The following is a 25,410-nucleotide window of genomic DNA, read 5'->3' as shown; positions in this document are numbered from 1 at the left end:
TCTCGCTTTGTTTGACCCGACAGATAATTAAAATAGATAGAGGGAGAAAGCATGCTTATTTTGTTGCTAGAGCCCACGCGCCAAGTATATTCCAAGAATGTCGCGATTATCGCCGACAACAATGTCGTGACCAAGTGAGTGATCAAAAGTTGGGTGCTAAACTAAATGTCACCAAACATGTGAATGAATCTCCAACTGTCTCAGTATAGTCACTGATCATCTTAGTTGTGTAGGTGATCTGATTTGAGCTTCGTTTCAGTCATGAGTGTTGATGATTGAAACAGTGGCATTTGGCAGCACTGTTCACAGCCAGAAAAAAATCATGATAATGCTTGCGCCGGCATTAAGCTAAGCTTGTCAGTCAGAGTATCGCGTTGGACTCAGGAATTCACATGTCGTGTTCAGCATGTCATGGCGCACTTTTATTGACTATCAGCAATGAGCATCAAGCTACCACGGATATGTTCATTGTTTTCGTTGGTGAAAATCTCGTGATACTCATGACATTTTGCAGCACTGCCTACAACCAGTGAGGTTATACTGTATTATGCAAAAATAATCATTAATACTGAACTGAGCTGGGGAAGAGGGTTTGGAGCGAACAACTACACAACTGGAGCGTGCCACCACCAGCTGAAATACGCAAGTTCCGTAATATCAAAGTCCCGTCAATGAAACACGATAGAGCCAAACATCCATGGCAATTGAAAAAAATCCCTTAATAAGATACAGGATGATGAAGCCGCTATGGGTGGGAATTGAACCGAGACCTGTGTTTATAGAGGCCATCCTTTTAACCATTAGACTATGCAGACACCCCATCACAATGCCGATCAAATCCAATATGTAGCTTGTGCGCTCCAGTCCATTTGGTTTTCTGTCCATTATTTTCATTTTGTAACATATTATATTATTTTTTTTTGTAATTTGAGACATTTTTTGTTTTGCCTGTCTTTACCCAACCAACACAATCTAACCATTTATCGATCTTTCTCCCATCATCGAACAAATGTAGGTCACGAATATTTTTCGGAGATTACGCACGCCCCGACGGTGGCAGTGAACGGAGCCGCTCGAATGGTAGCATCTCCTCGGTCGCCACAACTCAATCGTCCTCGTCGTGCGTAAGTGTGCATAGCAGTGCGGCCTCGTTGGCCGATGCAGCGAACGCCAATCTGTTGGCGGTGGTGAGCGCACCGCAGGGTGTCGAAAGCGACTCGAGTCCCGTGCCAAAATGTGTCGATAGTGCTGGCAGTTGTGGTGGTGGTGGCGGTATCGGTACAACAACAACGACGACAACAACAACAACATCCTCCGGGTCCAATTGCTGTGTCCGTGCGGCGGCGGCGGCAGGTGAGAGTGGCAGTGTCGGTGCGTCGCAACAGGTGCCGTCGAGCCGGACGTGTGCCAGTGAAAGTGCCACCGGGTACGAGGGTCAGCGGGGTACTGTAGTGCGGGCCGGTGGGTCTTACCATAGCGGTGGCGGCAGTATTGGCGTTGTAAATAGTGGCAACATTAGTGGCAGCGGTCAGCAACGGCGAGTTGCGGGCGGGGCCAATAGTAGCAACAGCAGTGGTGGTGGCGGCAGTGTAAACAACACCAATAAAAGCAAGGATCAAGCGAATGGACAGTTGCTGCTGTCTCCGGCAGGCGCTGGCACAACGTCTTCCGCCACGAGTCGGTCAGCACCGTTGCAACCGGTCAAGTCTGCATCGTTTGCCGTAGCTGGTTCTGGGCTGCTGGCTGGTGGAAGCTTAGCGCCAGGCGGTACCAGCTACAGCCAGGTCAGCTCGTCTGCATTTGGCACCAGCCGTCTTGGCAGCAATGAGGAACAACGATCACATCTTTCACCAGGTAAATATTGCATCCTTTCAATGTAATGTTGTGTCAAAATTAGGAGGAATTATTTTGATAAAATGTTAATTATTTCCTAAAGGTTTCAGTAGGTGAAACTACACATAAAGGCTCGTCGAACGCATGCTTCAGCATGGTTCGTTGGAGTTATTAGCTGTATCGTTTACTGATTGTGCAATGGAACGTGTCTGGTTAATGTGTGAACCTAGTATTGATTGGCACCTCTGACTCCATTATCACCCTCTCTGTTTCCCTCGCTCTCTTTCGACGTATTCAACCGCCGACCTATTATTACCTTGCGTTAATTGCTAAATTGAAAAACATGATACCACCCGTTGATGAGACTGCCAGTAGCGTCCAGCAATCACGTGACGCCATTCATTATACTCGCTTGGTTCCGGTGCAGCCGCGCTAAATTCACGCGAAACTATGCTGATTCGCAAGTGTAAATCATTGTCAACTAATTTGATCGATATGATTTCCCACGGGCACCCCACGAGGCGCTCGTGTTTGGGAAATTAACAATGAAAAGCAAACCGTGGTGCACCTGGTGTGGCGCCTGGATTCGGGGAAAGGGCGTCAGACGAACAGTAGGTAACGTTCCATCCTAACCGGCACACAAAAGCAAACAATTACGCCTTGCTTTAACGGAACGGGACAGACAGGTGGTGCAGCTTAATCATCACACTGTTGCTCGTTACAATTACGGTGTGTGTATTGGAGAGCGTTTACACGGAGCATGATGCGCGTTGTGGCGCTTTGACCGTACCGACCATTGCTGTGCAGGGGCGCGTGTTAATTGAAGGTAAATCTTGATCCGTTAGTTACTGCTACTAGCAGCTAGCAGTGGGGGGAAGATATCCATTACTCTAACGCATGATTGACGTGGATGTAGCTTTCTTGGTAGCTTGAGGTATTAACCTCATCTATTGCTTACCCGGCTAGTGGTGTAATTAAGATGTATTCTGCTCTAAATTTTGGGAATTTCACTAGAATCGCTTGGCAACACTTGGCCGTACCGGTACCAGTACAATCCATGCATGCGGCAGAGGAATCGATTTTCTAGGAAGATTGCATAGCTCTAGGCGGTTTGCTCGGCACTTTATTAAGTTTTGATAGTATCGTTGTTAAATTTGCCCGAATGTATGCAACCGGCATGCCTGGAAAACCTACCCCTCCTAAACTCAATGTAATCTGATTGATGAAATCGCCACGTCGGCAGGATTGTTAACCGAATGCTTTGCCAGCTTTCATACTTTGTAGTTAGAGGTATGATACGGTTACATAGAAACTTTCTTGTACCAATCGTACACTTGAACAATGCACCCAGCCGTTGGGATGGTAGTTTAACCTTACTAATTCCTTTGGTGGTTTCGAGTTCATTGCTCCCCTTCACATCCAACGTGTACCATAGCCGTGGAACGTTGCGTCTCCAGTTAATGCAACCGAAGCAGCAGTAAGTGAGCTAACGAATGAACTTTTAAGCTATTGCTCTGCACTCCCTACGAGGGAATGAAGGAGAAGGAGGGATAAAATGTGAGCATTAAAATTGGCCCTCCTCAATGCCGAAACGGGAAGCGGTTTTGGTGGTGGCGAAAAACAAAGAAAGAAATGCAATTTATGAGTTCAGCGAACGACTGCTGCTTTAGCGCAAAAAGGGCTGCTCGTACACACACACACGTTCGACACTGTAACCCACGAGGGCACTGTAGCTCTCGGTGGACGATAGCAGCTAGTGGCGCCTGGGTACACTGTGGTGGTGGTGGTGGATTGGAAATTCATTTCCCAAATTGAGGACAACCGTCGACCACGACCACAACGACGGCGATGGCTGTGAGCTGCTGACGTATGGATGGGATGTGACTTGCATCTTCAACTGCGTACGCTGCGAAACACAGGGAGGAAGGGTGGAGCATGGGTGTGGATTGGGGAAGAGTGTAGCTATCGCAGGCGAGAGCGGAACCGGCATTCCGCTCGGTTTGGCTTCACCAGTCGGCGGTGTTCCATTTTCTTGCACGACCCTCGGTTTTCTTGACTTTGTCGCATAAATATGTGCCCCTCCCGCGGGCCATGTGTCCGTGGGAGCCGTGCGTCTTTGCCACTGTGCCACAGTTGGTGCGTCGACTGGATTACGTTACGGCAAATGTCGGTTCGAATTTCGAGTGCGCGCGCGTTCGGGACACGGCGTTGACGCGCGCGAACCGAGAAGCCAAATGTGAAATTAAATAACCCAGCACCGCAGCTGTGTGTGTTGCTGCGACAGTGGCACCGGCTTGTTTACGTACCGTTTCGACTGGATAGTCCGGGGGACAGTGAAGAACAAGAAAAGAAGCACACACACGCACAGAACATCAGCAAACGCAGTACGAATTGTATAACTTCAGGCGTAGCGCCAGTGGGAAGCATTTCGTAAATGCGTTCGCATACGCCTGGTATTATGCAACGTTCATAGCACAAGTAAGCTTATTGCCGTTTTGCTTACTGCTGGTTGCGTGTCCCCAGAACAAGCCTTGTCACCAGAGAACGCACCACTTTCGGCCTATGTTGTTTGCCGTTCAGTTCGGGTTCGGTAGGAAAAGCAAAATTAACCGTGTATCGACATTGTTCCGTTCTGTTAATGCTGTTGAATGAATCCATAGGCACCATGTGCTGATGGTGGTGAGTACGCATACGTCAAGAAGGTAGAGAAAGAGAGAAAACAGGCACACACACACACACACGCTAAACCACGGTCTGTGCAAACACTTGATTTGGATTTCGAAGAATGTGTTTTGCGTTTAGGGAAAGAGAGATTGGATGGGAAAATGAATAGCGCAGGTATTTGTTCCGCGTTTGTTTTCCCCTCATGTGCCCCTCCACATGTGCCACTGTAAGTGCCTGCTGCTGCTGCTGCTCGAGAACACGGTAAATGAATGTATGCTACATCTGCACGCGTTGGTAAACATACTTTACCGTACTCCGTACGCAGGGCGAACGAAGTTGTTTCATTTCGTTTTCAATTGAGTTAAAGAGTTTTACGCGTTTTTTCTGTTTCTTGTGCCCACCCACTCTTTGCTTGTTTTCCGCTGATTGGTGGGCGAATTTTTGCCTCCTTCCGTCTTCATCTTTTCATTTCTTTTTGGTGAATTATTTTGCCATTTTCCTGTTTTTGTGCGTGTTTGTGCCTGTCAATAAGATGCAAATGCTGTGCGCTCGAACACCTTGAACGTTAAACAGTTCGTTTAAACGATGATAGCTCCATCAATAATGGTTGCGAACCACGATGGAACGGCATGGTGGAAAGGGCTGCTAAAATATTCATTTTCCTCTTCAACCAAAGTCAACCGAAGTGAAAAGTGAAAGCCAAAAGGTAGACGCGGACGCTTTTTGCGGGGGGGGGGCTCTGCGTTTGTTGCTGCATTATTAACACCTTAATGTTATGAAATCCAGTATCGAGCAGTTTTGAATGGTCGTTTGTAGTAGGGTGTGTGTGTGTTTTTTTTAATTTGTTCGTTACACATTTGTAGCGCACAAACGTCACAAAGCCTAACAGCTCTACAGTGGGGCAGTGGGTAAATGAAAAAAAAAATAAATAAATAAAATAAAAACGCAACACAGCAGCAGCAGCAGCAACTTCCGAAACAAATTTTCCATTTGGCCTTCCTGCTATGCGAGGCCAGAGGTCCCGGCGCGAAACCGGGAATCCGGTTTCGATCGTTTTCTAGCAGCTAAACACTTTGTTTAAAACAAAACAGAACCAAAAAAAAAAAAAAAGGTTCTATGGTGAAGTTCACTACGCTAAAGTTCTCCACTGCACGACAGGTTTTGATTTATTTTCCACGGCACGGTGGTGTGTTCGCTTGGTGTACACTCGGCAAATGCTCCTTCGTGCTCGATGTCGTTTTTCCCTCTCTGTATTTTATTTTCCCGTCCATATCTGGAATCTCTGCAAAGAACTCCCCCCCCTCTCCCCGCCCTCCTGAAGGATGGGGTTCTGGTCGCGAAATGGAACAATAAAATGAATGACGACAATCCGGGCCGAAGCGATTTTCTATAAAGTTTAAGAACTGATTGCACCCGACAGTGTCGCGCGGAAAAAAAAAGCAGCGGACAGCAACGCGGGCCAAGGCAACGATGGCGATGCAGGGTTAGCGATCATTTCCGGATCATAAATTTTGTGCTTGCTCAGCAGCGGCCGGTTAGAATCCGAGGCCGTTTCATCGGAATCGGGAAAGGCCGAAGTGCGAAGAGCGGCCGACCGACGAGAGGGCAAGAAATGTTGGGCTGGGCTGTTCGTTCCCGGGCTGTGGATGGTGGGGTTGAATTGTTATGTGCTAACGATGGTCTACTTTGATGTTACGCTGTGCGCTGTGTGTTGTTTATGCAGGCGTGTGATACGCAAAAAAACGGGGGGTTTTCACGAACGAAACAATCGCAAGGCAAACACTTTGTTTTACAAGCAAGTGGGCTAGGGCCCCAAGTGGGACCGAACGGTTAAATGTCCAGCTGGCAATGGAATGTTTTCGTTTGGGGTGGTGGGCTATAGTACGGTTACCTTAGCCGTAATTAGACCGTTTGTGCTAGGGGACGATCAACTGGTAGAAGAAACCAGGGCAGTTCCGGCTTTGATGGCGTTTGGCGATACGATTGAAGCCTTACGTAAATATGCTTTTGTTGAGCTCGCTTTGCGCAACATTACAAAGCGTTGTACAAAGGGTTTTACGTAAAAGGACATCGAATTCGTTGCTGAAGTTCATTAACGTCACATCGGCGTTATTTGTCTAGTAGATTGCATACCTTTAGGCGCTTTACTTTGCGAAACATGTTACGCAAGGCCGTTGGCAGTTGCATTTGAAGCTATTTTACTTCCTTTTTAGAAAATTTTTCTATTTCTTGTGAAAATGGCTTCCTTTATCACTGGGAAAAATCCATTTCCACTGACTGTATTTATAAGTGTTAGCGAAGAGTAATCGCACCAACCAACCACACGCTGTACATCCTTGTGCTGGAAAACTGTACGTAACCGTATCGTCCACCAGTCATCATAATTTAGCAGCAATGGTTATCGTTGAAATATAATACCCCACCAATGCACAACATAATAAATCTCCCTTACCACTTACCTTCCCTCCTCTCAAACAACCTGCCACTCGTACTCGTTGTGGTACAGGATTTTCAATCGCCTTTCAGGAACGAGTTTCGCTTCCCCACGGTTCACAGCGTCTGGTGAGGAGCGTTTAAGAGCATGTTGCCACCGGAGAGCACAGTACGCAACGTTTCTTTGCCGTCCCCGTCCCCGGCCTCTGCCGCTTTCTTTTCAACCTGGCGGCGGCTCCGGGAAACCGGGAGTGTAATTGAAACCGAACCGTGCATCAAGTGCGCACGGTGGTCGAAGTAAGCTTTGTGGTGGTGACGGTGGTGGCGATGGTGGTGGCGTAAACTTTCTCTGTACCGCGCCATTGTTTGTGCTGGGGAAATGTGCCGGAGTGTGCAACAAAGCTGGGGCAGCAGTTGGTTGAGAAATTTAAATTTTTGACACCGTACAAGACACAAAACCCGTGTCCGGAAACAGTCCGCCGGGAGAGAAAGAGAGAGAGAGAAAAAAAGCCGGAGAAAAGGTCGCGATACTTCTGCCGGTCTTCCGGTGTCCGGTGGGGAGAAATTAATTTGAATTTTGTGCCTCCGATAAGCGACTGGCCGCCGGATGTGTACGCCGCCGGGCTAACGGGCGCGAGCAAAACGGAAAAAGTAAAAAAAAAGCAAAACACAGTCACACACACACAGGCTCAGAAAAAGAATGTACAAAAAGAGCATAAGCAAAGTATTGATTTTCTAAAGCACCCATGAAGGAGCGGTCCGCTGGGAGTGTTCGCCCTGTTCCACCTGAACTACTCGAGCTCGAGAGTGCTGTGTGCGCTGGAGCAAGGCGCTCTTGCTAACAATGCGCCCAAAATTTGATAGCCCAAAGAATGCACCCACATGCACAATAGATCATTTCGCGAGTTTTTCTCCCCCCATCCCCCCTTCACTTGCAGCACCACCTTCGACAATGCACGATCGACCGAATGGACCGATCTTTAATCTCGCCCGGATGAATAATTTGTGAGCTGCTGGCCATAAATCTCTGCTTCTGCTTGTTCCCTGTTTGATACCTGGGTGTATATATATATGTGTGTGTGTGTGTGTGTGTGTGTGTGTGCGCACGTTCGGTTTCGGTTGCGGCCGTGCCTTGAGCAAATAATGGAAAGCGGAAGTGCATTCCCACGTCGGGTTGCGAGTCTCGCTGTGGCACACAAAAACGGCTATAGAAACACGGGCTCCCCTGTGCAACCAAGGCAAGTGTGTGTGTGTGTGCAAGCACGGCGGCGTATGTGCACCTTCGAGGTGGTGGACGATTTTCTTTCTTTTATTCGCGCGCGCACGCCCGAGCTGCGTGGTGGACCGGTTAACGGGGAAGGTAAAGAAACCCTGCTGGCTCTCCTGGCAACCCATGCAGCAGCCTCCGAACGCTTTCTATAGCCTCTTCGGGCAAGGACTCGGTGGTAAGAGTTTGTGCTCGAACAGGATACGCCAGGAGTCCTTTAAACATATCGTGCGCTGCACTGCTTTGTGAGTGTGTGTGTGTGTGTGTGCTGAATGGCGTACATGCAGCAACAAGGTAGCACCAGCAGCCAGGGTGAGGTTTGTAGTAAGTGTTGATGCTATTTGTTTGCACTCGGTATGTTTCGTTCGCGCTAGCCATAAGCACCACGCGTTGCAGGGTTGTGTGTGTGTGTGTGTGTGTGTGTGTGTGTAACTTATCAAATGAGATGATGTAGCTTTTTACGCCTGGTGTTTCTCCCCCGCCTTTCACTCTCCCGTGTAAGGAAGTTTTCCCATGTGCATTCGCGCGTGTAAACATGAGCAACGGTGGGAGTAAAAACGCCCGAGTGGTCGAGTTTTGCTGTTGCCATGTGCGGGCTTTTTGTCTTTTGTCAGCGCGCTATCAGGCCGGTGTAAGAGGTGTTTGCGAGATGGTTTCCCCACCCCACAGCATAACCGAAGAAACGACTGACGTCAAACCGATCTAGCGAGTTAGTGCTGCAGCTGAGTTTTGTAAAATACAAAACATTTTGAAAAGTGTGATCGTATGTATGTGTGTGAATAAGTATATGTTGTAAATAGCGGAAAACGCTGACAAACGTCATAATGAGCGAACAACAACACCAGCAACACGGAACTAGGTACAGCAGCAGCAGCAGTGCGGCAAAGGCCTTGAACTCTTGACACATTTCAATGTAAAAGACCCGGTGGCTGCCCGGTGGTTGGGTGGGTTGGCGGTACAGGTACGCTTATCTCGTAATGATGTACACTCCCCGGTACCCGTTGGTTTGAACTCTGGCTCCCCTTTTGTTTTACGTGCCCCCGGTTCCGGTGCGAAGGAAATCCGCGACGCGTGTACATTGCACCTTCGGGATGGAAGGGTTTGTTTCCATCCCCCCCCCCCACCTCCCCCGCTGGTAAGTTTGAAGTGGTTCTGTTTTTGAGCTTCGAGTTTCGCCACATGGAAGTATGGATGTGTCGGAGAGAGCACTTTTCACCCATATGGAGCAGGTTTCGCTTACCGAAAACCGGAGGTGAAGTCGTTGAAAGTTGGTCGTTTGTAATTTTTGGCCTAAAAAGGTGGAGTTTTTTGTTGTTGTTGCTGTTTTGTAACTCGATGGGGGAACGCAAACGGTTACATGCGTATCAGTGACACGTTGTGACAGTGGCTCCAAAAAAAAAACACTTGAGCTTATTTTCGGCAAATGGCTGAATGGGTTAAGTTGAAACTTGTTGAAGCACAAATTGAACCTCGACAACTGATACTATTCAGCAGCATTCTCTAAACCATTCTAATTGCTCTAGTTTGTACACGCACGCGTTTATTTACATTAAACGTAAATAACAGCCAAAGCGCTGCGTTGTGGGTTTGAGTTATCAAAGCATTGCATTAACGAAGTGCCAAACGAAAATATCCAATACCACCACAATCTCCATTAAAACCACCATCGCTGAGATAATTTATTGATTTTGCTGCTCATTTCCACCCCACCGCCACCCCGGCTTTGTGCTGCGTTGTGTGTTGAGCCATTTTTCAATGGCAGAAACTTGGGAGTGGGTATCTTGGGAGCATGATCATGTCCCTAGACCAAAGCGATCGGTAGCAACCATTGCGTCTGTCATAATTAATTTAGTTTATAATTGATGCAATCCAACGATGAGGCAAAAACAACGCACGCCAATCACCAGGGGCCAATGTGGACGGGGAGGACTCCGTCGGCTTCCAAGAAAGACTAAATTGGTACTCCTTGCGCGTGCCATGCGTATTCATCTGAGTACGACGATAACGACGATCGGACTACGAAAACGAGCCGAATGAATAATTAATACAGTTAATGCTCGAGATAAGTTTAGCTGCTGCTGCTGGTACGAATGGGCAAATGATGGTTGCGATGGATCTATATGTATATGTATATGGGTGCCGTACATGCCAATAAGAGCAAGCCTGAGGTACATCGTGTGTGTCTGTGTATGAAGACAGGGCAATGCAAATGGATACGTGCGTTACGTGCGTACTACTACGTATCGTTGCGGAGTCGGAAGGAAGTGAAACTTTCACCACTCAGATGGCTCAGATGGAGATCAATAATTCCAAGTGTCCAGTAGGCAGCGAGCGAACGAAACGAGTAGCTAGGTGGGTGTCTGAGTGCGTGTGAGTGGTCGGTGAAGAAGGGTGCAAAAAGGATGGTGGTAACGATGGACTGGCGCTGGTACGGCGCAGCATCATTACATTGGCCCACACAGCCCATCTCCATTTATTGTATCATAATTGCTTCCCTTGTTTTCCACAAGCCACGAGCGACTGACGTAATTTGCTTATGCAAATAACCGGCTATTATTGAGCAGCACAGCAAGGGAAAGGATTTTACTGGGAAAAGAAGACGAAGAAGACTCCCCATTGACGTCGGAGCAAAAGGGTTGCCCCGACCGGGCTTTATACATCGTCCGATAATTAATAGCCTTTCAAAGGCTCGGAAGCTGTTCGGTCCTGCAGCAAACAAGCGTCGTTATTGTTAACGCCATGCTCTAATAGAGCTTTATTGTTGCGTACTAGAGTTGCGTGATTGTTAAAACGCTTAAGAATCTAACGGCTAGCTATAAACTTACATCTCTTACACTTACATAAAGAATACTGGGTCCTGTGGTACTGAAACTGCTGCAATTTCTTTCGATTAAAGTGTCATGAAGTGTGTCCTGCTAGTGTGTGACGCTTGCCATGCGAGCAGCTGCATAAAAAAACGACACACGGCTGAACGGTTCTGCTCCGGTCGAAGACATCTCTCACCACGGGGCATTAGCCGCATGCACCGCATGTGTAACGTCGGCGAAAGGACCTGGCTACACACGCGTCTGAGCTGAAATCTAATTCTCCATTTCACTTCCCCCCCCCCCCCCCTTTGCTGCCAATTTCCTAACCGTCGACATAAGGGCTTCGTTCTTCTTTGCCCGTTTGCTCTGGGCACATGGTCCCCTTGTGACAGTTCCCGGTACGCTTTCGGAGTCATACGGTGTCAGCCACTTCCAAGAAGGAGGGAGGGACAGGGGCGCCCAACTTTTGAAGCAACATTTTTGCGCTGTTCTTTGAAGCTGCTGACAATTTTCCCTGAGCTGGGTAGCAAATTTGGCTGGTGGAAATAGGACCGCAACCCTCTCTAGAGCCGCGTCCCGATTACCATAGTCGGCTGCTCGACATCGGTGTCATCGGTGATGGAAAATTCCTGGTCGCTGTGGGGGTACGGGACCGGGTGCGCCCACTGGCCGACCGTCGTTGTGACGGTGCGGTTTGACAGGCGGTCGGGTCCGATGCCATCGCTGGTGCTGCCCGTGCTGCTAACCCCATTGGCACTGATCCGATTCGCCACCGAGGCCGATGGTGGCGCCGAGCGCGATGATTTATGGCAGCAGCGTACAGCGGTACACCGGCCCGCACCACCGTCTCCAGTGTCGCCGCCGCCGCAGCAGCAGCAGATCCGCTGGCTGACCTTGCCGGCGAGCCGCTTCATCGAGGCGCGGAACCCATTGTGCCACCAGGCGTAAATGATTGGATTGAGCAGACTGTTGGCGAACCCGAGGATGGCGAGCGGGCTGGCGATGGCGAACTGCAGGCTGCGGCACAGCTCCTCGTTCGTGGCCGGGTCGCACCCGACGTACAGCAGGCTCGCGATGAAGTACGGCACCCACGTCACGACGAAGCTGCCCGTCGTGAACATCACGACTTTTATCGCCTTCCACTTGGTCGGGCTTTTGCTGGGTGCGGTTGTCGCCGCGGCTGTCGTCGTCATCGCGGTGCCCGCCGTGGCAGCGGTGCCGGGCCCGTTCAGTGCCTTCTGGGACTGCTTGGCCCGGGCGCCGCCGGCAGTGCAGCAGCGGGAGCGTAGGCAGAGACAGCGGCCGGTGGTAGCGCCCGCTAGCTCGTCCTCGCTCAAACCGTGCTCCGTGTCGGACTGGCGGTTGGCGCCTGATCGATTCGGTTCGGTTGGCGGGACGGCGATGGGCACGGGCGGTGTAATCGTGGCAGCGGCAGCAGCAGCAGCAGCACCACCGTTCGCGCTGCCACCCGTACCGCCGCGGAACAACCGGAGGTTGCCCGTCTGTACGCCGCGCAGCTCGCGCGATGCCTTCTTCAGCTGGTTGACGCGGCGCAGCGCCTTCTGCAGGATGATACCGTACAGGATGATGACGAGCAGCACGGGCAGAATGCCGACGACGGCCGTCAGGATCACCAGACCCGGCGGCGCGAGCCGGATAAACCAGCAGGTGCGGCCACCGTCCGTGTCGCCCCGCCAGCCGAGCGCGGGCAGAAAGCCGATGGTTGCGCCTGGAATGGGAACACAAAAACACGCGCAAAAGGGACATATTAGACGGGTGGTAGTGGTAAAACACGGCTCATTTGTGTGATTGCTGGGAGGGGAACGGCGTACTCACCGAGGATCCAGGTGGCGGCAATTAGAATGCGCGCCCGGGTGCGGGTCAGGTAGCGCTGGTACTGCAGCCCGTACACGATGTAAAGGTATCGATCGATCGCTATTAGCCCCACGCTGTACACCGAAACCAGCGAGGTGGACACTATGAGCCCTGCAACGGAAGGAAGAGACATGAGAACACACACACACACACACCCACACACACACACACACACACACACCAGTCGACAATTGGTGCCTTGTGTTCTGCTACATCACGCCAGAATGCCATTCGATTACGGGCTGCCTGATTCGGCTAACTGAATCTAATTTTATGCGACCCTTCTGCGTAGCTGGAATTTACATTCCGGAGCCGGTTGGATCAAAGGGACCGGGCCCGGTTCGGTGGAAGGTCATACACGTGCATCGCTTGCGGTGTAGACGCTACCAAAAGAGCATCACCGAAGCAACAAGGTTCAGGGCCCCGTTCCTGGTTGACGGATGAAGCTAGGTCCCCTAACAAGGCTGGCAGGGCGTGGGTCGTGCGTGACACTGTCATGGCAATTGCATAACTTTAGCAGGTTTGTAGGCCGCTACACTGTGCATTTGTCGTAAAATTATGCAATCTGCTATCAACCGCCGAAAGGTATGCAATGCGATGCACAGAATCCTCTTGTTTGAATGCTGCTGAGCGAGGCAACACAGATTGTGGCCGAAACAGGCTGTAATAGTAAACCCCAGGATCACATCGACCCGATCCGCTCGGAATTAGTCGTGCTCGTGGTGGTAAAGGGTACAGGTAAATGATATGCAATTATAGGTATGTGTTCGCTGTCAATTGTGTGAAATTTGCCATGATTGGAAACGCCGTGAGCGATCTCCGTTCGTTCGGTTGTGTCCGTTTGTCGGTCGGAAAACTGTGCATGTTTTAATGGGCAATTGTTTCTGTGTTTGAGAATTTTGCCCCACAATGCCACTACCAATGTAACACAAAGTTACAGAGCACTTTTTGTGCAATTATTATTCCCACGAACTATAATTCATTCGCTCTGTTCGCTTTTCAATAAACTGGCCAGTCGGGTTGATGGATATTTAATGAGACGGTTTTACCATTATCGCATGATTGAAAGCTTTCAATTCATTAGCCTCATGGCGTGTTCGGAGTTTTTTTTGTATTTTGTTGTTGCTCGTGGCGTGGCGAAATAGCTTACCATTCTGTTCTTCAACGTCGCGTCCAAAGATTTTTTTTTGCGCACGGGAGGGTTGTGTTGCCGTTCTCGCAAAAGTTTGCAGCTGTTTTTTTGCGTTTAAACTCCCCACTGTTGGAATGTGATTTTCCCTGCACTCGAATCAATTTCCCCCGCTCTCAGCCATGGAACGCATTCCATGTGCTTTTGTTTTTAAACACACACACACACACAAACAAAAAGTGCTTCCAAGCTGAAGGAGAAACACAAAAATAATCACAACATTCCCGTCCCGGCTCTTGATTGCGCACACTTTGGAACGCTCACACAAGGCGGGGGAAAATCTGTGATCACATTCCATCCCAAAACCCGTCCCGCTCGATGCAAGGCATCGTGTGGCGCTGCTGCTGCTACTCGCGACGCACGGCAGGGCAGAAGCGCAAGTTGCAGTTTTAAAATAAATAGCAGCGAAACAAACGCCAGCGCAAGACAAACAAGCACGGCACGGCAAGAGCAGGCGCACAGTGATGGGTCGAAGTTTTTTCTTTGCTCCACTCCCCTACCCCCCCATCCCCACTCCCTGGTTTGGTATTTTGGAGCTGCTCCAGCTTGGGCTGCCGGTGCCGTATGGGGGAAAGGAAGAATTTGTTGATTTAAAACAATTTGGATGCATTTAGCGTAGATGTGTTGGGCGCGTTTTGTGGGTTGTCTTAGTGTGATGTTTTGCTTTTTTTTTTGTACCCCAAAAGCATCCACTAATGATTGTTAGTTTCTATTGGTTTTTGGGTGGTCCCGTATCATTTGTAATGATCGTATCGTCTGATCTTCAACTGTACACAACGGCGTGGAATCGATATGATTCGAATGCTCGAGAGTTCCTCGGGAGTGCAGAACAAAGTTCAAACCTGCTTACTTCTTGCATTTGACGTGTGTATGTGTGTGTGCTCTATCAAACAAAGTTGTTGGACCAACAGTTCCACCCAACGGAGTCGTGTGTACTGAGGAGTTTGATCAAACACACAACGCGCATGTATCTTACACAGCCATTGAACCACTTGAAACAACCAAGCTCGCACAGCTCTCAGAATGCAGCATTCGCTCGGTCTCGGTGTCTAGCTTATATTTATGTGCTAATAGACCTTAAATACTTTATTCGATAAGTTTCACCAACTGTACGCGCATGAAAGTTTGTGTGCTGGAAAAGCTGCGGCACCGTCGTGGCACAATAGCAGCTTCGCCTTTGTTCGGATTAGTGGCAAATTTCGCCTGAAACTGTTGTTTCGCCCTCAGGTGCTTCTCAGGGCTGTTTACGAGCTTCGCCTCGGACTGTCTGTTATGCAAATGTCAGCCTCGCATGATGATGATGATGATGATGAGACAAACGACAGCCATCATGAAGTCATCCGCGTGGCGTTATTTGCTCGCATGGCAGGCGTTTGACGTTCTTCACCCTGATTCCCCTTTATTCTGCTTCTGTCCTAGTGTATGTGTCTGATGCGAAGTTTTCCACGGTGCATATACAATTTAGCAAGCTCTCGCAGCTTCATCTACCAACTGCGAGGGAAATGGGCGAGAGTCTGGGGAAGATGGTGGTTGGGAAAAACACATCCCGCTGCGCTCCACAGAGAGCCGGAGGCTAATTAAGAAGCGTAATTTGAAATAATTAATCAAACTACGACGCACACGTCATATTTCATTTGCATATCCTTTGGTATTCGCTCTCTCTCTCCCGCTCTCTCTCTCTCTCTCTCTCTATTTCATTTCTCTGTATTGTGGCTACATATGATGAGCCCCGGGGTCGCTAATGGGAGTCTTCTGCACACATGACACCTGCTCCTTGCCTCTAATGCACTGGGTTTGGGAAACGCTTTCCTGCCGCCGGCAACGTGGCAGGCGGATCGTGGCGAAGGGTGGCTCAATTCAAAGAACATTTCACCGAGCCATCCGAGATGATACACCGGGCTCGGTGGGAAGAGACGTCGTATGAATAATTGCGGCCCGAAACGTACGGTTGGTACGCTGCTAGAACCACGCCACGACTGGTGGCAACTCGACAGGGCAGCAAAACAAAAAAAGCTCCCTATCACCCATCTCAAGGCAAAAAGAAGTGAAGCACACCGAAACTCACACTAAACAGCACCGGAAAGGTCACGAAGAAATAGATAGATTAATTCATTAAATCTCATCAGCCGAGGTGGAAAAATAACGTTTTTTTTCTCCTGCCTTGCGACATTGCATTTGGAAGGCTGCAGAATCTGAGGCGCACAAACACACACTCCCACGTGTATGGTGTCCAACATTCCGGTGGCTCTTTGGACGAGTGGTACGAGAAGCATACACACAAGCGAGCGCATACTTTCATCCCGCGAGCAACCGAGGGGAAGAGTGCGCCGTATGTACGTAGGCGAAGTCTCCGTTTGCTCACACATCGAGCACGACATGTTCATTTCCCACGAGGTCAAAAGCGCAAAGAAACCTTACGTTCCTCTCGGCCGCCTTGAGCGTTTCATTTTGCAAAGTGTGTGTTTTGTGAGTGTGTGTGTGTGTATGTGTGTGTGTGTGTGTGTGTGGAAGCATGAGTGGGGAAGGAGTAGGGTTAGCTTTTTTTTATTCTGCGTTTTGCTTCGGAACGCTTCCATGGAAAGCTTCATTTAGCTTTGGGGCGCATCCTTTCGATGACAGAGCCGTACATGAGCATTTCGCATTCCGGAAAGCGAAAGATCTGAGGAATGTATAAATACGTTGTTTAATAAAGTGCTGGCAGAGAAGCTATCGCTTTGCACAAAAAAAAAAAAAAAACGGGGCAATTATTAAGGCTGAGTGTATTGGGCCGTGGCAGAGCTATTGGCTGAGCGCTAAAGCGCACTTTCAAATGCATAACAGATTGCTGGGGAAACATTTATCAGGTTCTAGTCTAGGTCGTTAGTACGTCTGCAGGCACTAGAACTGGAGCTTGTTTAATTTAGAGATTTGCTGACAAACGATATCGAGGGGAATGTTGTTTGGCAACATCAAGTGACTGAAATATAAGTTTAAATCTACTCGACCAGTTAATTAGGAGTATGAAACTCTCAAATTTGCTTTAAAACTGTAATATTACAGTTTAATTGCATAAACAAAGGCGTTTATTGTTGAGGCTGTAAAAAATCGCCTGCAAGTATGCAAAGAGCTTTTGTGTAAACACACAAACGCTGCTGCATATATAAATCAACGACAATTGCTTAGTAAATACGCTTGGCAACGATAGGGGTGCTGAAAACGTGCCCAATACCAACCTAAACCATTTATTGCACTGTCCGATTGTTTATGAATTATAAATCTCCACAGAATAATGCCGTCCGCCTGCTCACCCTTCCGGAAAGCCCCACACCATCCTATCTATCTACCTTATTCACCAACCCAGTCAACGGGGTTCGGTTTTAGTTCATGCCGCACGGGTATAATCCCATCGACAGATGCGCATCGAGCGCATTATTTATGGCGATTGGATAAAGATTGGCTCAATCAACGATTAATTGACTGTCCCATTCGTCCCATCTTTCGGCGCAGGGCAAAACCCAACCCAAATGAAACACACAGAGACAATAAAAGGAAGGCTCCATTTTTGATGTGCAAAGCAGAACACAAAAAAGCAAACTCCCCCCCCCCCCCTGAAGGGCGGGATCAATATTTTGCTCTCGTCACGCGGAAAAATTGATGCGATTAAACAATATAGCGAAATAAAACGAAACAAATAAATAAATAAATAGGTTAATAAATACGGAGCGCAACAGCGTGGAATGGATTGCGCGCTGCAACCGACCAGGGCAAGGGCGACCAGGCTACGGTGCATTGGACAATTTATTGTTGTGGCCCGGTCTGGATCCGGGATATGTATGATAAATCTCCGTGCACCGAGCCATGCTAACACCGCGGCTCGTGAAGCATCATCGTGCACCAACGAGATGAGCTTAAATGGTCGCTCGTTGAGTGTGTGTGTGTCTGTGTGAGCATTGTTCAGCGCTGGACCCGAGAATCGTTCGGATAGTTTTCCTTTTTCCGAGAGAGAATCGCGCATCACAGCGAACATATTGATTGGGGTTCGCTGGGAGTCCGTTCGAAGCACGGTGCAGAATAAGCTCGGTCAAAAGTGCCGTTCCGCTGTCGCTAATGCGATAATGTGCCGCACAGAATTATCGGTACGGCGAGCACAAAGTTTGGGCACAACAAAAAACCCCTTTCACACAGGCGTGGGGATTAACGGAAATAGATAGCTTCACTCCCCGGAGCGATGAAATGGTGAACTTACCGATCATTAGCGTGCAGTTTTCCTCGGCCCGTCGCTCGCGGGGCGCATACTGGCCGAAGATGACGGCAAAGCCCGTCAATAAATCCGACACGGCCACGTTGCCCAGAAACATGTAGGTGGTGTACGGTTGCTGACCTGCATGCCAGGGAGGGGGGGGGGGGGGGGATGAAAATTGAATGCCGAGAATATTACAGAGATTAGTGGCGGTGTGTGTGTGTGTTGGCGTGGCGAAACTGTTTGGTGAATTGAGTGGCTTAAGCAATTGTCGCTAATACTCCCGAGCTGGAGCTTCACTGGAATTTCGATTGTATTAGGTGTATGACAAGCTAATTGTATTCTCTAGTTTCAAAGTGATAAGCCAATAGGAGCATTTTAGATTCCATGAAAATACTTCCAAATACTCGCTAAAATGGTATTTTACAGATAAATTGAGCATTTTTAGTGTACATATTCAAAAAGCTTAGCCTATTGAATTATTGTTTGTACGTATTTATCTCTTTAATGCACCTTGGGATAAATGTAAACACCACCTTGTTTTGCCATTTTTCGAGCAGGTACTTGAATCTAATTCTAGCTTTGAGGCTAGAATAATCTAGACTGAAAATTGCAGGTTAGTTTTTTGTGTGGTTTTGTATGGAGTGTTTACATGATTTCAGCCTCCAACTGTCAAACTCCATACAAAAAACTGACTAGAATCGTGAAGGGCTCCAATGTTTGTTTTCTTTTTAATGTATTATCAGAAGTATATTGTATTGTATATTGTATTAAATGTTAAACATCTTCGTCCACATCGGGAATTCTCAGAAAGTGCAACAACATAAAGTTGGCAAAAGTAAATTAATAACTGAATTTGATAGTGCTTTAGGCATTGCAAAATCATTACCGTTTTGGGTTGCGAATTATGTTTATAACATGTATAAAAGCTAAATTCAAACGAAAATAGAAATTCCAACTAAACTAACAACTCTAATGTGGATTATAATCAACATGATCATGTTCGTTTATTGCTTGGAGTGTGTTAACCGATTAGTAGTCGTTGGAAAAATGTATGTTTCATATCAATTATGCCAAATTACACTTGTTAATGCATAATGAAAAATTGATACTTAAAAAAATTATAGTGGCGTAATTGAAAAATTCTATTTCATTCACAAATACATTTATTTGCATTAAATCAAAATTAAACTCTAAATTTGCTGACCTAATTTCAAACCAAAATGGGAAGATATCAGTTATGACTCTAATGGCTCTGATGCATAATTAAAGCCCTCTCGATCGATACCGGTACGTGCGTGCGATTTGTTGATAGAAACTGTCGTTGCGCTTCTGTAAACAAGTGAACTAATTTCTGCAAACAAAAACAACAGTTTTCGCAAGTGTTGAGAATCAAAGTGTATGTGAGTGCGGTGTAATTTTGAATCGGTGGCAGAAAATGTTTATCACATTTCCCAAAACCGTATGTGCGCCTTGCGTTCAACTTTGCCATTTAGGCATCCCTATAATGTGGTTCCACCGGCCGGTGCCGGGTGACTTATAACATTTTCCCCTTTCACTTTGTAAATCAAGGTCGTGGTTGTATGAGTGGAAGATGGAAGAGAGATGTTGGCAGGACGATGCGCCGGTGCTTACCTTTGCGCAGCAGCAGCACACCGCTCACGACCACGATCAGGTTGAGTATGATGATGAGCGAGCCGAGCAGCGGTATGAAGATGTCGTACAGGAGCAGCGTCGTCTCCTCGCTGGCACTGAGCGTGGTGACGGATTCGGTGGTGGTGGCCATCGGATCGACCCACCAGTCCGCCGGCACCGGCGTGTGGGGCGGCCGGATGTAGTAAAAGTATCGTATCCGGTCGTAATCATCGTAGCCGTGCGCTTGCACCTTTCCCATTCCGTTTCTCGGCTGCGAATTGGCAGAAGCGTCGTCGTCGTCGTTGCTTCTTTGGGGACACTTTTTCACACTTCACACACACAAACACATACACACACGCAGGCTCGCTTCAGATCTTTTGGGTGGGTTATGAAGGTACCAAAGGGACACAGATGCTGCACAGCTGGTCAATCGAGAGGCACCGGAAACCGAGTTCGGCCCGGCCCGGGGATGGCTACCGTCTGTGGTGAAGTGTTTTAAAATTGAAATCAAACATTAATTGCTACCGGACGTAAACGATTTGCTGAAGGTGGGTGGGGAGTGACTGGGGAGAAGAAAAAGGGCAGAAAGGGTAGGCTTTCCTTTTTTGCGTTGCCCAGCACGTATATCATGCATACTTCACGGCGTGATATGCTCATGACAGGCAATCTAGGAAAGTGAAGATAGGTTTGGTTTTGGAATTGCTGCTGCAGTTTGGTTGCGATCGATCAGTGCAAGGTTGATGGTGTAGCGGACGGGACGGAGAAGAGGGACGATGCAAATGCACTTTTCATCGACCAAACTGTACCATGTGGGCAAGGAAAGTACAAGGGTCTGTATGGTCAAATGTGTTAGGCCTGCACGAGTGCATGTAGAAGTGTGATTTGCTTGTCTGGCAGTAGCAGTAGCAACGGCAAGCACGTTCCTTTTCCATCGCTGGTCGGAAAAAGAGGTGTCCAGTGTGTTGAACACTATGGGCCACACACACATACACATGCACAACTGCACGCTCGAGAGAGTGGATGAAAATTTAATTAAACAAAAATGAAATAATGACCAGAAGATGCAGCAGTCCCAGTGCCGGATGCCCAGTGCGGTGCGGTGAAGTGTAGCTCCATTCGAAAAGTAAGCAAACCGGAAGAAAAGTTTAAATGGAATGCATTCGCTTTTTCTGCCTCTCTGTCTTGCCCTCTCTCTCTGTCTCTCTCTCTCTCGGAGCAGTTGGAGTTGGAAAACGGTGCCTGGGCGCGCTCAACTGCTTCCAAAGACAAACTCGAACAAGAAACCAGAACAAATGGGCAGCTTAATGAGTCGCAGCAGCAGCAGCAGCGTGGGGTTGGGTGTGCCGGTGGCGTCGGTATGTAACGGAAAAGTTTACGTTTTGATTAAGCTCTGCCGTTCATGCAGTTGGACAGATGTAGTTAATGGATGTGGCAACGCGCAGCCGACGCTGACGGCAAGTTCGATGGCGAGTGAATTTATTGGGTGTGTGTTCAATGTTTGCTGTCTTTGTGTGAGGTGAGCTGCTGCTAAAAATGAAGTGTCCAGAAAAGTACCAGGACCGGAACTAGCCGGCCAGCTGTAGGGGAAAAGCAATTAAAGTAATGTTTGGAAGAGTGAACCACAAATGAGTGTGTCAAACGTGACATTACCGTACTTGCAATGTTGTGCTTTACGAACTGCAGCCCGAGCACAAATGCAGACGGCACGCAATGAAGGTAGAGAATGAAAGCATCAGCATCGACAAAAGAACCGTGTTGATATAGATGCTCTAACATTGTGCCAAATGCAAATGTTTTTGGGAGGAATCCATACCACTCCATCCAATGCATTGGAGATCACGCCAATCTGCATATGTAAATGCGAGACGTCGAGATGTGGATATTGCTGTTCGGCTGACTCGACTCGATCCTGTCGAGATTAAGCAATCTCGACAAAAATAGCTCGATAGCTCTAATTAAAGCTCTCTGTCAGCGTTCTGTGAATCGTTTTAGGAAGGGAGTGCATGGAATGTTCTTGGTTGATTTATTGCAAATATTGTTTAAAATTAGAAAATTTTGCTTTGCAAGCAATCCCTTTTAAGCCTCGAATAATTTCATTTAAACTACAGGAATTCAGTCCAACAATATGTGTCGTGTCCATTGTTGCATACGAAAAACACACTGGAACAATCAATAAAACACTGTTCCCAGCAAAACAGATCGATCGATCGATGCGAGAGGCAATTTCAGGGACACTTTTCCAGCAATTAAATCGCCTCAAACGCTGAGCCTTAAACTGAGGTTGCAAATTACCGTCTAAAGCATTGCTTACTTCCCATTCAAAACCAACCAGCCAACAATCACACGCACGATAAAGTCACCAATTTATGCATTTCTTTTATGGCACGGGCGCGCCCGCAAAAAAAGAAAAGCACCCCGGCAGAAGGATTTTGATTTTATCACGCGCGTTCGGCGGGCCGGCGTTGCTGTGGAGGTCCCATCCAACCGCGCTACCGAATGCACACAAACTCGTGCAAAATACGCACTTATTGATCGTAAAAATGGCAAACGGATGGCAACAGCATGGGGGCCCGCTTGGAAACTGGCCGCGGAACGGCGATCACAGCGCCAGCGCGGCAAATGAAACTTATTTTGCTCACAGTTAAGTTTTTGGGAAAACACCACGCCGCACGGTATGATAATTTTCCCTATCAGTAGGCTAAAGCACTCCGAAAAGCGGTACGAATCCGTGCTGGAAATGACCAATTATTGCCGCTCATTGCGGCATTTGGCATTTCGGAGGGGAGAGGACGCATGCTAGCATCCACCATTTCCCTAGCCTACGCTGGTCTGGTCTGTTTAAAGGCGCACTTCCGGAGCCGCTTCGGAGTGGCCACTTTTGTCCCACTTTTGTGTGCATTGCGCGAGCAATAGGGAGCGACTGCGTAATTGCAAATGAACTGAAAACAGTTAATTCGTAGTGTGGGGTAAAATGGGCGGGTAGGTTGGCCACTCCATCTCCTGCGCTCTCTCCCTTCTTCTCTGGAATCAAACGAAGAGCCAGGGATGCGTAGGCAATTGAATCCGATTGTTATGCCGAGGTTCGTTCGTTCGAATCGATCGTCGTAATGCCGGCTGCGTTATTTGCCATTAGTGAAGCAATTGAATGTTTTCCATCAGTTTGAGCAGCACAGCGGGTATTACCATTTCCAAAGGACAGCCTGGCCCGGGCTGTGGTTCATCGAGGCCGTGGTTGGTGCGCTACTTACAATCACGCTACGTACTGCTTAATTGATATGCCGGGTTTTATTGCGCCCCCGTACGTTGTCTAAATTGATTCCGCGCGACTCCACAATGGGTGAATTGTGCACTTTTCCATCGATTTTGCCGTCGTCAAAAGCAGGCAGCGAGAAACGGGGGGAATATTTCACTGTAACTCTAACAACGGACCGGAACAAGTGCATGTATGGCTGGCCTTGCAACTGTCACTCAATACGGAATATTCGCTCCGCTCCGTTCACTGGCCCCCCTGTTCGGGTGTTTATATTTGCACGCAAACATTCACTGAATGGTATAACATGCACTTCCTTCGCGTTGCCTGTCGCTTTGTGTAAATAATTGCACTACTTTTCACCTTTGCTGAAAATTGCTGAATTTATGTGAACTTTGCTGCTAATCTCACTGCCCACTGCTCCACAAAATCGAACACACACGCCTTGTGGGGTGCATTTTCTTATCAAAAGCTTAGCGCACTCACACACACACACACCCCCTGGATGCGATTATACGCACAAAGATATGCTTCCGACTGATGAGTACACCTAATCAAACACGGCACACAAATCACGGTCACACACGGCTTTGGCTTGCCACGATCGAACACCGGCTGGTGACTGGTTCGCCGCGATTACGGTGCCAAACTGACGAACAGCCTAAGCCTTTTGGGGCGCGCTGCGGCTCAGTGTTTGTACAGAAATAGAAGAAGAAGAAGGCAAAAAAAAACAAAACAACAAAAAGCTGGTTTGGGGCAAAATTAACGGATGTGTAAATATTTATCCAACGTGGGTACGACAGGCGGCGGGACTGGCCGATGATCCATTCAGCCGATCCGCCAGCAACGCATCTCGAGAAGCCGCCCCTAGGCTGGCTAATAAAACCGGTAAAATCAAGGCACGGCCGGGAACATGTTGTTCCATGCTGTTGTAAACAAAATGAGTAAATCTACCAATCGAAGCAATCTAGTTGGCACAAGAACATACACACTCATACACACACGCGCGCGCACTGTAAGTTGCTGATGCTGTAAGCTTCAGATTGCTGCGATGCGTAGTCACCTGCTGCACACGTGCTAACGATGCAACCGCACTCGGAATACTTCACACCGTCCGTTACATTGTCGGTAGTGGTTTTGCGCGTGGCTGTGTGTGACAGCGTTCCAAAGTGTAACGCAAAACACAACGCGTAACGTCAAGCGCGATACTAAAGCGTGATATCAAGCCCAAGGCTCAGGTGACCGAGGTGGTTCTTTCTTCCTTTTTTGTTTGTTTTGTTTGATTAATTTCCCTCCTGTTCTTCATCCGATTTCGGATTTATTTCTGTACCAAATTCCATCTCTCTCCCTCTTATTCTATCTTTCCCCCCTTTGCTAATGCAACTTAGTGGGCATTGGCGTGTGTTTTCGACTGATAAGATACTGCCATTTTTATCAATTAGTCGCACTCACGCGGTGTATGAAACACGTTATGCGCTGATTTACTTCGCTAGCTGTCCCTATCGTAGCCCTTACCATTGTCGGCTGTCCCTATCAATGGGAGCCCCGGTATGAGTAAAGCCTTGGCTTTCGCTTATCGAAAAGTGGGGAAGGGGGTGGGGGGGAGGGCGCCAGTGTTCTAAAGCCGCACGGGGTAGGACGCTTTGGAAGTAGTGATTTATCTATCTGTTTTTTGTATTTCTTTCTGTACAGGAAACGCACCAGACCAGGTTGGAATAAGGTTGCACTGCACCACACAATCACACTGCTGTTGCACTTTTGTGTGTGCGTTTTTTTTCTGTAGAAAATCGTAAATGTGTCATGTTTTGCAAGCCTTCTTTCCGAAGAATTCTCAAGGGTGGTGCGAATGATGTTTTTGTGAGTACGTTAAAGTTGTAAAACAGAGAAATATCCCCGTTAATGGAATGGTACAACGAATGCTGAGCTATCTTGGTGCGTCTCCTTGAAAATGCTATATTTGTATCGTAAAACCACCTAAGCAGTTATATTGTTACGTTTGCATTAAAAAATTGACTTTTTTCGAATTCTTCTTCTTATTCTTCTTCTTATTCTTCTTCTTCTTCTTCTTCTCCTCCTCCTCCTCCTTCTTCTTCTTATTCTTCTTCTCCTCCTCCTCCTCCTTCTTCTCCTTCTCCTTCTCCTTCTCCTTCTCCTCCTCCTCCTTCTTCTCCTTCTCCTTCTCCTTCTCCTTCTTCTTCTTCTTCTTCTTCTTCTTCTTCTTCTTCTTCTTCTTCTTCT

At 48.1% G+C, this 25,410-nt stretch overlaps 2 protein-coding genes across 7 annotated transcripts in view; one reads left to right on the top strand and one right to left on the bottom strand.

Annotated features, from left to right (window-relative positions):
• LOC120952774 (uncharacterized) overlaps positions 1-25,410 on the top strand; it is a 38,467-nt gene that overhangs the window by 7,526 nt on the left and 5,531 nt on the right. For all 3 annotated transcript variants that reach the window (XM_040372262.2, XM_049606628.1, XM_040372263.2), the window contains exon 3: positions 1,016-1,854. In XM_040372262.2, coding sequence (XP_040228196.2) covers positions 1,016-1,854 — 839 coding nt within the window. The remainder of the gene's footprint in view (positions 1-1,015; positions 1,855-25,410) is intronic.
• LOC120952775 (5-hydroxytryptamine receptor 1A-alpha-like) lies at positions 10,902-24,525 on the bottom strand. Of its 4 annotated transcripts, none has more exons than XM_040372264.2 (5): positions 24,161-24,523; positions 19,923-20,402; positions 18,294-18,428; positions 12,841-12,990; positions 10,902-12,733 (listed from the first exon to the last, which is right to left on the bottom strand). In XM_040372264.2, exons 2-5 carry the CDS (start codon positions 20,179-20,181, stop codon positions 11,568-11,570), a joined length of 1,710 nt encoding a protein of 569 aa, XP_040228198.2. In that variant the 5' UTR covers positions 20,182-20,402; positions 24,161-24,523; the 3' UTR covers positions 10,902-11,567. The 4 variants fall into 4 exon arrangements, with proteins under 4 accessions (XP_040228198.2, XP_040228199.2, XP_040228201.2 ...); XM_040372265.2 differs by having other exon boundaries at positions 24,236-24,523; XM_040372267.2 differs by lacking the exon at positions 24,161-24,523 and adding an exon at positions 23,723-24,149.

This window comes from Anopheles coluzzii, chromosome 2, assembly GCF_943734685.1.
Source record: "Anopheles coluzzii chromosome 2, AcolN3, whole genome shotgun sequence".
Taxonomy (NCBI): domain Eukaryota; kingdom Metazoa; phylum Arthropoda; class Insecta; order Diptera; family Culicidae; genus Anopheles; species Anopheles coluzzii.
Note: the sequence above shows the minus strand (reverse complement) of the source record. Positions and strands in the feature narration are given on the sequence as shown.

Coding starts and splice junctions, on each gene's coding strand:
- LOC120952775 (XM_040372264.2), bottom strand. CDS start 20,181: ATGGGAAAGGTGCAAGCGCACGGCTACGATGATTACGACCGGATACGA. Junction 12,991..18,293: donor AAACTGCACGCTAATGATCG/GTAAGTTCACCA, acceptor CTTCCGTTGCAG/GGCTCATAGTGTCCACCTCG. Junction 12,734..12,840: donor TGCCGCCACCTGGATCCTCG/GTGAGTACGCCG, acceptor TTCCCATTCCAG/GCGCAACCATCGGCTTTCTG.